Consider the following 13,992-nt stretch of genomic DNA (forward strand, 5'->3'; position numbering starts at 1 on the left):
AAAACTGGAGTCTAGAAGCCCACACGAGGGGCCAGAATCCTCCAGCACCACCAGTGCTCAGCCAGCAGGGCTGGGGCAGGCTTTGCAATACAGGTTGTGCTGGGGGGGAAGGACAACTCCTCCTCCTCCTCACACCCACGTTCTATTTGAGCTCAGCTGGTTCTGCTTTTCAGTGGCCAGCTCCTGCCAACAGCTCAGGTAGAATGCCTGGGAAGGAAGCCCTGCAGGAGCCAGTTTAAGTATTGTTCCCAAGAATACATCAAATCATTGACTAATGACTAACAGAAAATTGAGCTAATTAAATGTTCAGGTTTGCAGGTGTAGAACAGTACAAGTTTTGAAAGCAGATGGGAAAACGCTTTTTTTAAAGACTTTTATTTGTGAGTAGAACTTAATTGATACAAGAAAAAGAAAAATACAGGACTTTAATTTGCCCCAGAGTGTGTAACCATACCATACATGACTACATTTCATTTGTAATACAAAGAATTAAAAGAACAAACTACAAAATTTGAAATTAAAAGTCATTGCATATGTGGTCAAAGATAAATGGAGGGACTCCATTAATGAACTGAAACATAGAGCAATTAGTAATTTAATTACGACCCTGCAATAAAACACAGTTTAGCAAAATAAGTATTGTATGCTTCCTAGTGTACAGAGGACATACAAGGTTAAAGTAGAAGCTGAAAGCCATTAGTGCCATGCAGCCCTGACTAAACATTGCTGTTTAGGGGTCTCTCTCGCACAGTGAGTTACTGCTGCTTCCATTCCCACCGTGCCTCCACCCACTGCGAACAGGCAAAGTTCCATTCCTCACAGCACTCGCTACTACTTGGAAAGCTCTTTGCTCATCTGAAGCCTTACAGCTCTGATCGCCATTTCTGCTGCTTTCCCTTCGCTGTCTGAAACCAGCCCGAGGTACCAACGCCCCAGGCCTCACGTGGGCCTTCCTAACCCCCAGCTGCTGAACCCATCTCTTCCTTGATGCTTTCTACTACTTGAATTGTAAGGCATTAAGTTCTCCGCTATTTTACCAATCGCAGTGCTTGATACTGCCCTAACGTTAACATCCATATTCTGTTTGTTGCACTTACTGTGAGCCAAAGCGTCGCCCTCTCCCACGCAGGAGTTTCCAACGTTTCTGCTGTTAAAACCAGAAGTGCTACCACTGGGAGCCGGTGACCTTCCCTGCTTTCGGCTGGAGCAGTGACACGTGGCGCCCGGGGGATTCCTGCAAGCTTCACCTATCTCACCTTGAGACTGCTGTTACGATTAGTGACAGACAGAAGCATGGCAATAACTGGAGAAGTTAATTCAGTAGTGAAAGTGAGTTTCTTGACCGTGCTACGTATTAAACAAACATTTATAGCAAACATCTGTGAAAATAGAGCCTTAAGAAGGTTAGCTGGGATTTCTGTACTTTACTGCTGGCAACAAGAACAACATAAAAGAAAGAAATACCAGTCGTGAGGTTTTTTTGTGAGTGAAAATAATATCAAAACAAGGTTCAATACTCAGTGTAACACGTTTACATTTTTATCACGGGAAGGAGTAAGAGCAAAATGCTGCAGATAGGGTTTCTGTGCAACAGGTCTGTCTGCACGTGCACCCAAGCAATTTTTGAACAGGTGGAACGAACCTGTGCTAAGGCCTAGAACACAGCTGCCCAGGCTTTGCATCACCACGGGCTTGCTTTCTAACTTCACCCAGCAGCCAAATCACCATCGGACAGATTCTTAGCGAGCTGAGGACCGATTTCCCTCAAGCTGCGTTCCCTGGAACGTGGGCTCCATCAGCACAGCGCGAGCAAACCACGCCACAGTTACTTCAGTCCTATACAAGGATGGGTTCAAGCGCCAGCTGTAAGAGGAAAACACTGACTGCCATTGTGTGACCGTAGTCAGAGGTGGGGAAAAAGTGAGGAAGGAATGGATAGTCACAAAGCTTTACTACAACCTCATCTGTAATCACAAGATTGCAAAGCTTACGTGTCAGTTCAAGAACACATCCCCCTGAAAACACCACTGCAAAAGCATCCTCTCTAAAAGTCACCAGTTCAGAAGAAATTTACTTATGACTTGGAGCAGAATTTTGAAAAAGAACGCTGCTCGTGGTAAGCGATTTGTGTTGCAATCTTAATGGCGAAAGCTTGGTTTTATTCTTCTGTAAAGCAGTGTAGGCTTTAAGGTATGAATAGTGATTCAATGCCTCTAACACGGAAGTCATTTATATTTGCTTAGAAATTAGGGATCAGATCTGTGGTAGCTGCTGAAAACACAGGATTAGCACCTTTCTGGATGTTAATTTCTGGTTATAACCTTAAACGATCAAGCCATAACTCGAGGGGCCGGTTGGATTACTTGTTGCATTCATGTACATAATAAGACAAAACACTCAGTACAATCTGGTACATTCTAGTGGTTAATGAATTTTAAAACATGACAGTGTTTCTGCAGTGTTTGGCCTTTAGGAGTCACTCTTCTTTTTGCTCTTCTTCAGGAAGGAAGGAGTGCGAAACTTCTTTTTCTTTTTTGACGGGGACTTTCCTGGAGATTCATCACTACCTGCATCAGCTGCCGTCCCCTCCTCAGCTGTGGGAGTCGCTGGCTCTTCAGCAGGCTGAGGCTGGGGCTCCTTATCTGCTGCTGCAGGTGATTCTGGTTGGCTTTGGGGCACGTCTTCATCGCATCTCCCTTCCTCCTTTCCTAAGGGAGGGAAGCTGAGTGCTTCTGAAGGCTCGTCAGGGGTGAGATCTGGGAGGGTTTGCTTCAAAGTTGCAGCGTCACTGTCATCTCTGCAGGTGTGCTCCTGCTGTGTCTCTAGTGGACGGACAGATAACAGCACAGTTAGCTCACCGTGCCCCCGGGACAGGGAAAGCCAAGCAAGCTGATGATGGTATGCACCCTCTAGAAAATAAACTAAAATATTTACTTTGCATGAAAGCCTTTGTAATAGGTCTATTCTTCTTTAGCTTTCCACACAGAGATAGAAATAAGATATTTAAAAGTGGTTTTTTTTTTCTTTTTAAAAAACACAGAAGATACAGCTGCATTTCACCCCATGGGTGTCAACCAGCAAGAACATAACTGTTTAGACTTCTCTCTTATGTTTCATGTGTAACGTCTGCAAGCAACACGAGACTTTAGCATAGTAAGCAGCAATTACACCTACAGTTTTGATTGGCATTGAAGACAGCATCATGAAATTCAGCCTCTTGATTCTTTTTTTTTTTTTTTTAAACTTGCCAGGATAAAAGTAATTGCTGATCTGCAGCTATTGTCCACTGCTGGCTTGCCAGTTTTTAATTGCAAATTGTGGATTTCCATATGCTCTTCCATGAGATCTAACAGATGTAGTTTATTAGTATCTATTCCTATCACAAAGGCTTCACTGCTTTTGCAAGATACGTGAATATAAATTATGGGCTCTTGTCATGTCAGTAAAATCCGTGTAGTTTATCCAATTAAAAGAGCTCAGCGGGTTATGCGATACAGCAGCTCTCACCCCTGGATGAAGGACGGCCAAAACTCCACGTCCAGAGGTGAATTTCAGCACTGCACTCCAGCTGGTACCACCTCTCGCATGAACCACCACGCTTTAGGGAGGTTCTGCTGGAAGCTTTCCTTTGTGCATACATAATTTAACAACGATCACATCTAAAGTTCCCTCCATTTTTCATCACTGTGCTGAAGCTGAGAAGCGTCTCCTTTGCGGTGTCAAATCCATCTCCACTGATGTTACGTAAGGAGAAATTTGGAACAAAATCCAGGCCATTGGCATTAGCAGGCACAAAAGAAAAGCATCTATTTTTTCCCCCATTTTATAAGTTATAATATTATTGGTTGTGTCTTCAGAACTTCATCTTCAGAACACTGAAGGCTTTCAAAAGAATTTACGGCAGATAGTTTACACTTTCCCATTTTCCCTAGGGGAAGAACAAACCGTCTGCTTCATTTCTGCCAGGCGGGACCCGCAGTCCTGCAGCACATCTCACAGGGCTGCTCTGTGAACACCTGCAGGAAAGCAGCCTGCTTTCCCCAGGGCACCACAGCCATCTGACACGCTAAGCAAACACAGCAAACCGGGGCTCAGCTCCAAACGCTCAACGCACGTTAGAAGTTTAAAAGTTGCAGTGTGAGAAGGGTGTAAAAGAGCAAAAGAGAGAAAGCAGGTACGCTCATTACAAGCTGTCTCCTGAGGCTCTAGTTTCATGTGTACGGACGTGTGTCATACACACACATGTAAGCGCCACAGCTCTCCACTACCGCCACCACCTTCTTGGATTTGATTTTACTGGAAGCATCAGCCTGGTTTTCAGAACATATCTGCCATATTTCACCGTCAGTCAGATTTATTTGGCCTTTTTAGAACTTCTTACCACGGGCGCCTGGGAAGCTACAGGCACGGAGACAGCATCTGCCAGCTGGCCTAAGCGCTGCGTACGTAAATGGAACCAGTTTTGTAACTCATTAATCCAGGGCTATCCTTCCCAGATTGTCAAATTACTGGCATCTCTACTAAACAGATTAGCGCGAAGCAAACATCTGCTCCCTGTCTATGGAGCTCACTAAGGGCATTGCTTTACCAAAATTAGGAAGATTTATCGATGAGACAAAAAACCGCAGCAAAACCTATTTACAGTATAAGAATTAAACAATACCCCTGAAGTTTCATGAGGTGTTTTTTCCTCCTGCCCCCTTCAGAACAGTCAGGCCTACAGCCATTCTCTCCCTTTCTATTTTGGCATAAGAGAGCTTGGAAAAGTAAAATTAACACTTGTATTTACAACCAACATTTATGAAAATAAAGGTTTATGTTTTTTTAACACAAACTTATGAGGACAAACATACAAACTGGGCTATAACTGCCAACGTGTCAACATGAAACACTTTTCTGACTTCAGCCACACTTAAACAGAAAGGATGTGAGGAAAAAAAAAAAAATCGAGGAGCGGTTGTAGTCAGAGAACACGGCCACTCGGCAGAACTTCTGCCAGCCAAACTGTCATGGCCTGCAATTTCAATTGCTTCGGTCTCTAAAATAAGCACTGTATGTTTGTCCTTCAAAACTGGTAAGCCTAGAGGAGTCTGTAGAACAGAACTCTCTGTTTAAAGAATGCTCAGGTTTTAGAACCTCATTCGTAGCATCACAATTTTCTACAACGTAACTTAACGTTCAAATCTGTGACAAGTACACTGACTTTTGGATACAAGAGGACACACAAATGGAGTGGGCCAAACATCCTTATGACTTTAAAGTATAATCTGAGGGAGCCCTGCAGCGCTAGCTGAAGCAGCTGGACAGTTGCTGCCACCAAGCACTTGCTGTCATTCCTTGGCTGGCGTTCCCTTACAGCCAGCGTGCGAGCAGTTCCACTTCCACTTCCAGACAGAAGCCTGCGGGATTATCACTGTCAGTCCGTGCCAGTGGCAACACCGTTGCACTGGAGTAGGTAAGGAACTTTCAGCACCTGGTCTAAGTCAAACAGCAGCAAACTTGGGGCAGAAACTCCCAGACCTGCTTCAGCTCCAGCTGAAAGACAACTTCAGACTATTCCTTTTGAAACTATAAGGAATCAGACACAGGTATGGAAACACACAATGTCACTTCTGCAGTCTCTTTCAAAGGAGAGTGCATCTTAACACAGGGTCCGTAACTACCTAGAACTTCATGAAATCAAGAAACCAGCGTCTCCGCTGAAAAAGCTGCTTTTTGAAAAACACAAAGCAACAGCAACAAAACAACAACTTAGGAAACAAAGAAGCAAGAGTGAAGCAAAGCACGTAAGCCGGTCAGAGTATGGAATGATACTTACTATGGTAACAGGTACTCTTTAGCATATCCATCTCCTGTTTGTAACGCAGCCACAAGAAGAAAAAAGCACAAGTAGAGAATCTATGCATTCATCACAGCCATTGTGTTAAATCAGAAGAATGGACGCAACCATTCTTATAGAAAACAGAATGAGATGAAGTAGTGAATGAAAGACTAACAGACAAATGATATATCCAGTGTACAAGGTAAAGGAAACAAGACAAAAATTAGATTACACCTGTTCAAGATCATTCCTTTATCCCTCTGCAAGGAAATTACAGAGTCTCCCAGCCCTGTCTCATTTTAGCTTTAATTACTACGTAAGGTTAGCAAAGATGAAACTAATATGCAAACCGAGTTGGAAAATTATTTACTGAGGTGTAATCCAAGTACAATAACGTTTAAGAAATGTGCAATCAGTGAAGATTTACCAAAGCATCTCATTTGTGTCTGGTTCACCACCAGGCATTATTTCATTTCTAAGTGCAATTCTTTCTTGCAGAAAATACACAAAAAGATAAATCAGCTGATAAACACAAAAGATGACAAGGCAGTTCTGAAGAGATGAAAATTTGTCTTTATATTAATGCACACTTCTTTATTATTGTAAACAGAACTCCTGTTACAGGTCGGTGTCGTATGTTTTAGGTAGTATCAAAAGAATACAAGAAACAATTGACCCTTCTTAGATCCTGGTTCATGGATGCTCATGCGCCAGTCCCCAGCGATGCAGTTAGTGGCTGCCCCGGCCCCCAGAGCAGAACGTACCTTCCTCTGCCTTCATGGGCGTGCTCGGGGGAGTGCACGCGGAGCTGTGCTCGGGGGGACTTCTCTCCTTCTGTTGCCTGCCGTCTTCTGAAGGTTCTGCAGACGGGACAAACAGACACTGAGAAGGCAGACAAAATACTTCAGCGGGGGAGAACACCCATGCGTCCTTCTGCTTCATGCACACGAAATCTGAACGCGTTTTTTCTGAATCGAAATTCTGCCGGAGTATTAAACACCATCAAAGCGAGCAAAAGAAATTTTATATCGACAAAACTGTTCAAGCCATGGTTGTGCCGCTGACTTTTTGTTTCGTTTTTTCAAATAAAAGGACACGAATGGTGTAACTGTTCATGAGCTGGTACAGCACGCTGCCCTAAGAAAACTCATGAGAAAGACCACTAGGAAGACAGATAAATATGGGGGAGAAATGCTATCAGACCAACACAAGATAACGCTCTTTTGCTTGCTTTGAGTTTTTTGCTGAAACTCAAGTATATAAAATTGCACACTAAAGGGTAAAAATGAAGGACTGCACAGATGATCAGAGAAACATGCAGCAATTAATTGATTCAAAACCTATTTCACAGTGGTTTGCATATTTGCTATTAGGAAGAGGGTTCCCCTGGCTTCCGAGTTTAAACAGCTGAACACATTAAGAGAGTACACCATACATCAGGAACAACACACAAACGTTGTTCCGGGCCATTCACCCAGGCAACTACGAAGTGAAATCAGTCCCACAGACAGGATCCAACTGACAGAATTTGCAAGTGGTGTAAAGAATTTGCTCCTTAGATTGCAAGGGTGACTGTGCCATATTCATAATACCTGAGGCCTGAGCCAAAAGGTCAGGACTGGAACTTAATGCTTTGATCACTGCCATGTGTAACCATCACCCTGTAAACCTTCACAGAAGTGAAGCAGGATAACTACGTTAGATGCAGGAATAAACTCGTTCTCTCATCATTAGAGCATCTTTTGCTGGGGAAGTCCTCACGATGTGCCATTTCCAAATAGCAATTACATTTTGTTCTGTGTCTTCCCAAATCAACAGATTCTCAAACCCACGAATGTCAGCGAGTTAGCAAACTGCAGTTTTGCTGCTAAAAGCAACAGCAGCATCTCGGCCCAGCCTCAACCATCTCTAGGGCTAAGGGGAACAAAGCAGAACAGAACAACCTGCAATGTTCTGCAGTACCTAAATGCTTTTATGAATGAAGTTTTGGGCTCTCAGCTTCCTAACAGCAGCAAGTAACTGACCAGACTGAACACCCCAGTTTGTCTACTAGGATAATTTTTCAAATAAATTCCATGTATTTTACACAATATGTTGGAACGCTTACATTGCACTTTCTCAAATATTCTTTTAAAATCCCTAATTCATACTGGAAAAACTGTAACACACGAACAGAATAACGTGTATCTATGGCCTTTGCAGGTAACCCATGTTCCAATGACTAGTAAACTTGCTTTTATTACAGACTATTGAAGGAAAAAACACCCAGACAAACCAACCTTCTGGCCCCTTCTGCTTCCTTTCGACTTCTTTGCGATATTCCTCCAGCTCTCGATCAGTGAGTTTGTTGAAGGGGTTTGGTCCAGTTGTGCTCACTATCACTTTGGGTTGATACTCTTTCTCAATTATTGCCTTTGAAGCAGTCACCAGTTCTCCCTGGCAAAAGAGAAGCAAGATACATCTGCAACCCAGCAGTAACTTGCAGAATGCCGAGAAGTACAGTGGCTATCAAGCAACCAAAGTAAAATGATAATCTGAAAAATGCTACACTGATTCTCATTTAGAAATTAAAAAAAAAAATAAATTAAATCCCATGTAGGCTTTTTTTCTTTCTTCCCCCCAAATCTACAGCCGGTTAACATTAAGGAGAAGTTAGGTGCTGACTAATCCCAGAGGCACATCAGTGTGTCCACCTGGGACTACCCAGTGCTAAGCACTAAGTCAGAGAGCAGCCAGTCGAAGTACATGGGAAATCACACAAGTTTCTTTTTCTCCCCACAAAAGAAACAGGACACTAGGCCCAGCTGCATGGCTACGTGGGCACAGAATACCTGTAGAAGTTACACAACTCAGCTCATCGTTTCTGTTGTTTGTTGTTGTATTTTTTAATAAGGGAAAAGCCATTTCTAGTAGCTACTGTATAACATCTAGCAGATGTTATAGTAAAAAGCCATCTTGTGTGTGTGCTGTGAGCACCAGATCAGCTGTTAACTATAAGCAATATTAAGATTAGCCATAAGATTGAGTTAGCATATTTACATCCACAATACTTGCCATACAAGCCACGTAAAATGTTACAGAAATAAAAAGAAAATGTTAGCAATTCTAAGCATAACAAGTTCTAATGAACAAAAGCAGCTGCATCAGAGAATCTCGAGTGGTAGGATTGTAAATTTGTGTTCTCTAATCAAATAGAAAAGACGACAGCCATTGGTTTTTCATCATCTCAGACACAGAAGATGCTTGCCTGGACACCTACTGTATCTGTCAGCTCACTTGTTTAAGCACTTGTCTTTCCAAAGGACATTCAGGCTAAACTAGAGCTCTGTCTTTTCGTTTGACACCAGTTTGGAAACGAGCGCCATGTGGTCTGCATCTCCTGGCCTTGTGAAGCCTGAACTGTGTTTGCTATTGAAAAGAGGGAACAAATTCCATTACCCAGAAAGAATGGGTTATTGATTTGCTTACGTCACTTTCATATTCAAATGCTGTTTGTATCAAGACTTAAAGAAACCTTTAGAAAGCAGATTTCAAAACCAAACGGGTCCTGAAAGAAGAGACAAGCATTCCATATCCACGCTTGGTGGACAAACACAATGAGGTCTTCACTGCAGAAGCGAAAATTAAAAGAGGCAGAGTACTCTTTTGGATGCTAACTTAGGCACTTAGGACAAACTGCCTGTACCAAGTAGGTCATTTTTACTTAAATAAAGAATTTGATGCCACTGGTATTTGTACTAGCTGAGCATGTTTGAACAGAGAGAAATAATACTGAAAAAGATCAAGCAAGATCAGAAATTGGATTAGGTACTGTGGTTTTAATCTCTAAAAGCAGGATTACATTAGAGACCAGAAAGGCAAAATTCACCTGCTAAAAGCTGTTTCCAGATTAACACACCAAATTTTGCTCAGTATCAATAATCTAGGACCGGTTCAAAGGTCACTAATGAAAATTATAAGGGTAGTGTGACCATTTAATGAGGAAAATAAATTCAAGTAGTAACTTAGTAAGTTTTGCAAAGTGATTCCTCTAAAATGCATAAAAATCCAAGAAGGGAGGCATTGCTTCATAGAGTAGGCCACAGAGCAGCCTTCCAAATCTAATACAGCCAGACATCAGAAAGCAGAAATAGAGTAACACAAGACAGGAGGAAAGTGAATACAAAGCACTAAGTGACTGTAGAGGACATATTATAGACCTTTAAAATATAATGCTGAAGTAGACAGACTTAGCAGAGTCTGACCATGCCATCTGGAGACTCCTACAAACATTCAGAGAAACTGAATGTGAAAATAAGTCTGGAGTTGCTTGGTGTATTAAAGAGACTAGGAAGGAATACATTTCCACACAGAAGACCGGCACCGTTTCATCAAACGGCAACAAAGGGCGGTAGCAGAAAATGAATGTTCCAGTAATTCACCAGCATTAAGCTGATTCTAGTACTATATTCATGACAGAAGTTTGATTGCATGTGTAAACAGTTGAGTATCAACATCCTCTCCAGCAGAGAAAGAGAAATTACATCCAGGAACAGAACGTGTTTTCACTCCTAAGAACTTGGCAGGGAGGATACAGTCCCACAAAGATGCAAGAAAGCAATGGTCAGTTACAACTACCGATACCCAATATAACCTCATTCTGAACCTGGGACTTCACATCTCCTACAAGGAAATTGACTTGATAATCAAAATTTTGCACTTCTCCACCAAATCTTGCTTTCAGAGAAATATTCCAACTACTGTGTGACCAACGTTTACCAGGCAAGCACTTCATCGTCTCCTCGGGGACAGACAGAGCAAAACTGGCATCTTTAGACGTGGCAATCTCTCTTAACCAGACACAGTTCACAGCAGCTGTCTAACGTTAACAGTCACACTTAATTCAATCTGACATTAATGCAGCGCCTTTCTCCAAACAAAAGAAAAAGAAAAGGAGAGAATCTTAGAGGACTGTTTGTGTAACAGCCACCATTAAAACGCAGCGCCACCTCTGGGGCAGGACCGAGAGGCTTCACACGAAGAGCAAAGCCATAGAATTTTCATTTTAAGGGAACAGACACGAAAGGGACAATTCTCTTGTACTCATATTTCTCTTGTTGAAAATTTATGTGCATTTTTATCAGATTCTAGAATAGTTAGTGGTGAGAAGAATCAGCATTCCCTCTTGGTACAGCCAACAAACTTAGTTAACCAGCTCTGAAACATAAATCATATTTCATGATGCACGAGGAGTTTGCAACATGGCCAGGACTTCTCAGAAGGCTGAAGAAGCGAATGATAAGGCAAAATGGAGAACTTACTAATGCAGCCACAAAGCACAAAACACTCAAAGCACTGCATGCATATTGTTCACAAACAGGACTTTTTTTCCAATGAAGAGAGTATGCAATAGTATTTAATACAAATTTCAACGTTAATTGAAACCACGAAACATTTTAAGCCTTACTGCAGTCGGATGGAACTTTTTACTTTAATTGCAACTGAGTGTCTAAGAAATTGTCCAGTGATGACTTTTAATTATCTGGAACCTAGAAGTCCTCAAGTCCCCAGTGTACAGGTCTCCTTAAAGCTTCCTTCCTTGTGAAGTTTATGTGGTTACATAAGCACTGCTTGTATTTCTTTTTTTCCACAGTATTTGATTAATTTTCAGCATAATCTTTCTAAATATTTTACCTTTTGCAATCTTTTCCATCAACAGGAAATGCTTTAAGCACTCAAGTCACAATACATATCAAGATAAGAAACATAAGGAAATTGGCCACTCCTACTGTAACTGACATTAGGATCTAATTTTAGACAGTATTTCAGGAGGAAAACTTTTTCATGACACTACAAAGAGGAAACACATCACTTGGATGTTTAAACTCTAACAATCAAACTGAAAACTATTTGATTGGTTTCACAGAAAGATTATGATGCTATTCAACAGTAATACTTGAAAGATACTACAAACCTCTCGAATGAAAGAAACTGCCTGTGCTGTGATAACCAGGGGATATCGATTATAAAAATCATGCTTCACTTCAAAGGTATTATTATCAAGCAGAGAGGCTGCCACAATAAAGGGCAGGCACTGCCTTCAAGTATCTGATTTACTTCTCATCTTAAATGTGGAAATAGTATGTTACTACTTCTCCTTTCAGAATAGAAAACAAACTGCAAGCTGAAAAACACCTTCATCAAATCCTCACTACGATATGCCTACCCATAACAAAACTGACTGACTGCACTAGAAAATGCTATAAACTCATGGGATTTGTAACAACAGCATAATTCAAATTATTCTGTTTTTTGATGGGAAAACTAATTTTATATTCTTACAATGAAATGCTAGGTACAACCTAGACCAAGATTTTAAGTTAAAATACTGCAGTAAATGAGATATGGATGCTTATCTACGCCCTGTGCTTCTGTGCTGTATCACTTCTAAGAAACTCCTCCAAAACCCAGGAGAAAAAGACAGCTAAGGACTGAGTGTTTCCAACATGCAACCCGCACCTGTTTACTCAATTCAAAAGACAACCAAATACACATTTCTTGAATTTACTCTGTATTTAAAGCATATTACTTTAAGCATGGGTGCGGTTACATTTTGAAATATTTTGGATGTGTGAGGCGTTAGTCAATAATCTTGTAGTGGAAGAAGTTTTAAGGAAACAAGACATCCAGCAACGTAGGATCAAAACTTGACCGTGTGACGCGACACACAGTGGGCACGTGGCTATCTTCAGAGTTACACTGATGCAATCAAACTCAGATTCAATTAATTCCAAATGGGTTTCAAATTAGAGAAGTTTAATACTAATAGCATGCAAAAAAACCTAACTACATGCAAAACCTAATCGGCACTTTAATATCAAAAATATTTCCTAATCATTTCTACAAAGAAAGGAAAATCCTTACAAGACACTTTAACAGGGTAAAGCAACTGCTTGTATAATTGCAAATACATAATTTGGACATCCATCTTATTTTTTTCTATAGCTAAATCATTAACTAACAGAGGGGAGAGGTCAGGGTAAGGAAGAGGTAAAATGAAGGGTGAACAACAGTATTTAGAGCAGTATGACAGGGCAGTACCTTTCTAACAGACAGAGATTTAGCGGGACTAAAGGCCTGCTCTGTGAGATCGAGCCCTTCAATAGATTCCGTACAGTCTGACAGGGGAGCATCCTGCAACAGTAAATTGAGTAAACAGAGCAAACCGAGCCCGGGCTTTAAAACATCAACCAAGAGCATTATGTGCTTGCTAAAAACATGCAAAGAAACAGTAACTGGTAGATAAAACTGCAATGACGATGAATTGACATGCACACGATATGAAGCCCAACATAAGTACAGCTATGGTCACGATCAGACTCGCCAAACTTCTTAAAGTGTCTCAGAAAACGCGTATCGGGGCAGTTAAGGCACTCAGATACAGAGATTTTAAAGTCTTTCAGGTGTGTTTAACGGAGTAACTGCATAGCTCTAATTCTTATTTTATTTTGAGCTATGGTTCACAGCTGATGTCTATCCAGATATACTGCTTGGAACTTTTATTGCTGTATAACAGCTTTTTTTTCCCCAATCTGCTCTTCAAATAAAATATTACAGAACACGTTATGTTTAACACACAACACCACTGCCCCATTGTAAGCCTGCTGTGCTCAAACAGGTACATAACCTCGGAAAGCAAACAAACAAAAAGTTGTCACAAAGACCATCTAGTTTGGAACAAGGATCTAACCTATACAAATAAGCCTTCTGAATTTCATGCATTACATTCAGCAAAAAATAAAGAAAATTAAAAAAAAAAAGAGGAGCATCCTCCACAGACATGCTTGGGCTACATGGCTGAAGCCTCGTAAATTTCTGATCCTGAGCACTCTCGCAAAGACAACAGTGTTACCTCTAAGACTTACCTTATAAAAAGTTACTCTCTGCCAATTAAAGAATAATTTTATAGGGACACATTAGGTGGAAGCAGAGGACATCGCTGATTAAGCGAATGGTTTTAGGTGTTTTATACTCTCACCTGTACGAGACTCCTGTCCACAACTACACCAGAAAGAACCTGTGACTGAGGGCCTGCAGTTTTAATATCTTGTAAATTTTGCTCCCGGATCTGTAAAGGAAAGCAGCAGAACACAGTTACATACATAACAGAAGAAAAACTTTTTTTTTTTGTT

General features: G+C 41.2%; 1 protein-coding gene across 9 annotated transcripts in view; it reads right to left on the reverse strand.

The window, feature by feature from the left end:
* ADD1 (adducin 1) overlaps positions 359–13,992 on the reverse strand; it is a 59,048-nt gene continuing 45,414 nt past the window's right edge. For 3 of the 9 annotated variants that reach the window (XM_021395351.1, XM_021395349.1, XM_021395350.1), the window contains 5 exons: positions 13,839–13,928; positions 12,902–12,994; positions 8,101–8,257; positions 6,586–6,681; positions 359–2,822 (listed from right to left, as the gene is read on the reverse strand). In XM_021395351.1, the coding sequence (XP_021251026.1) occupies positions 2,470–2,822; positions 6,586–6,681; positions 8,101–8,257; positions 12,902–12,994; positions 13,839–13,928 (789 nt within the window). In that variant the 3' untranslated portion in view covers positions 359–2,469. Of the gene's footprint in view, positions 2,823–5,817; positions 5,853–6,585; positions 6,682–8,100; positions 8,258–12,901; positions 12,995–13,838; positions 13,929–13,992 lie in introns of those variants that run through there. The other 6 variants (XM_021395354.1, XM_021395353.1, XM_021395358.1 and 3 more) reach the window with 4 other exon arrangements.

Source organism: Numida meleagris, chromosome 4 (assembly GCF_002078875.1).
Source record: "Numida meleagris isolate 19003 breed g44 Domestic line chromosome 4, NumMel1.0, whole genome shotgun sequence".
Lineage (NCBI taxonomy): Eukaryota > Metazoa > Chordata > Aves > Galliformes > Numididae > Numida > Numida meleagris.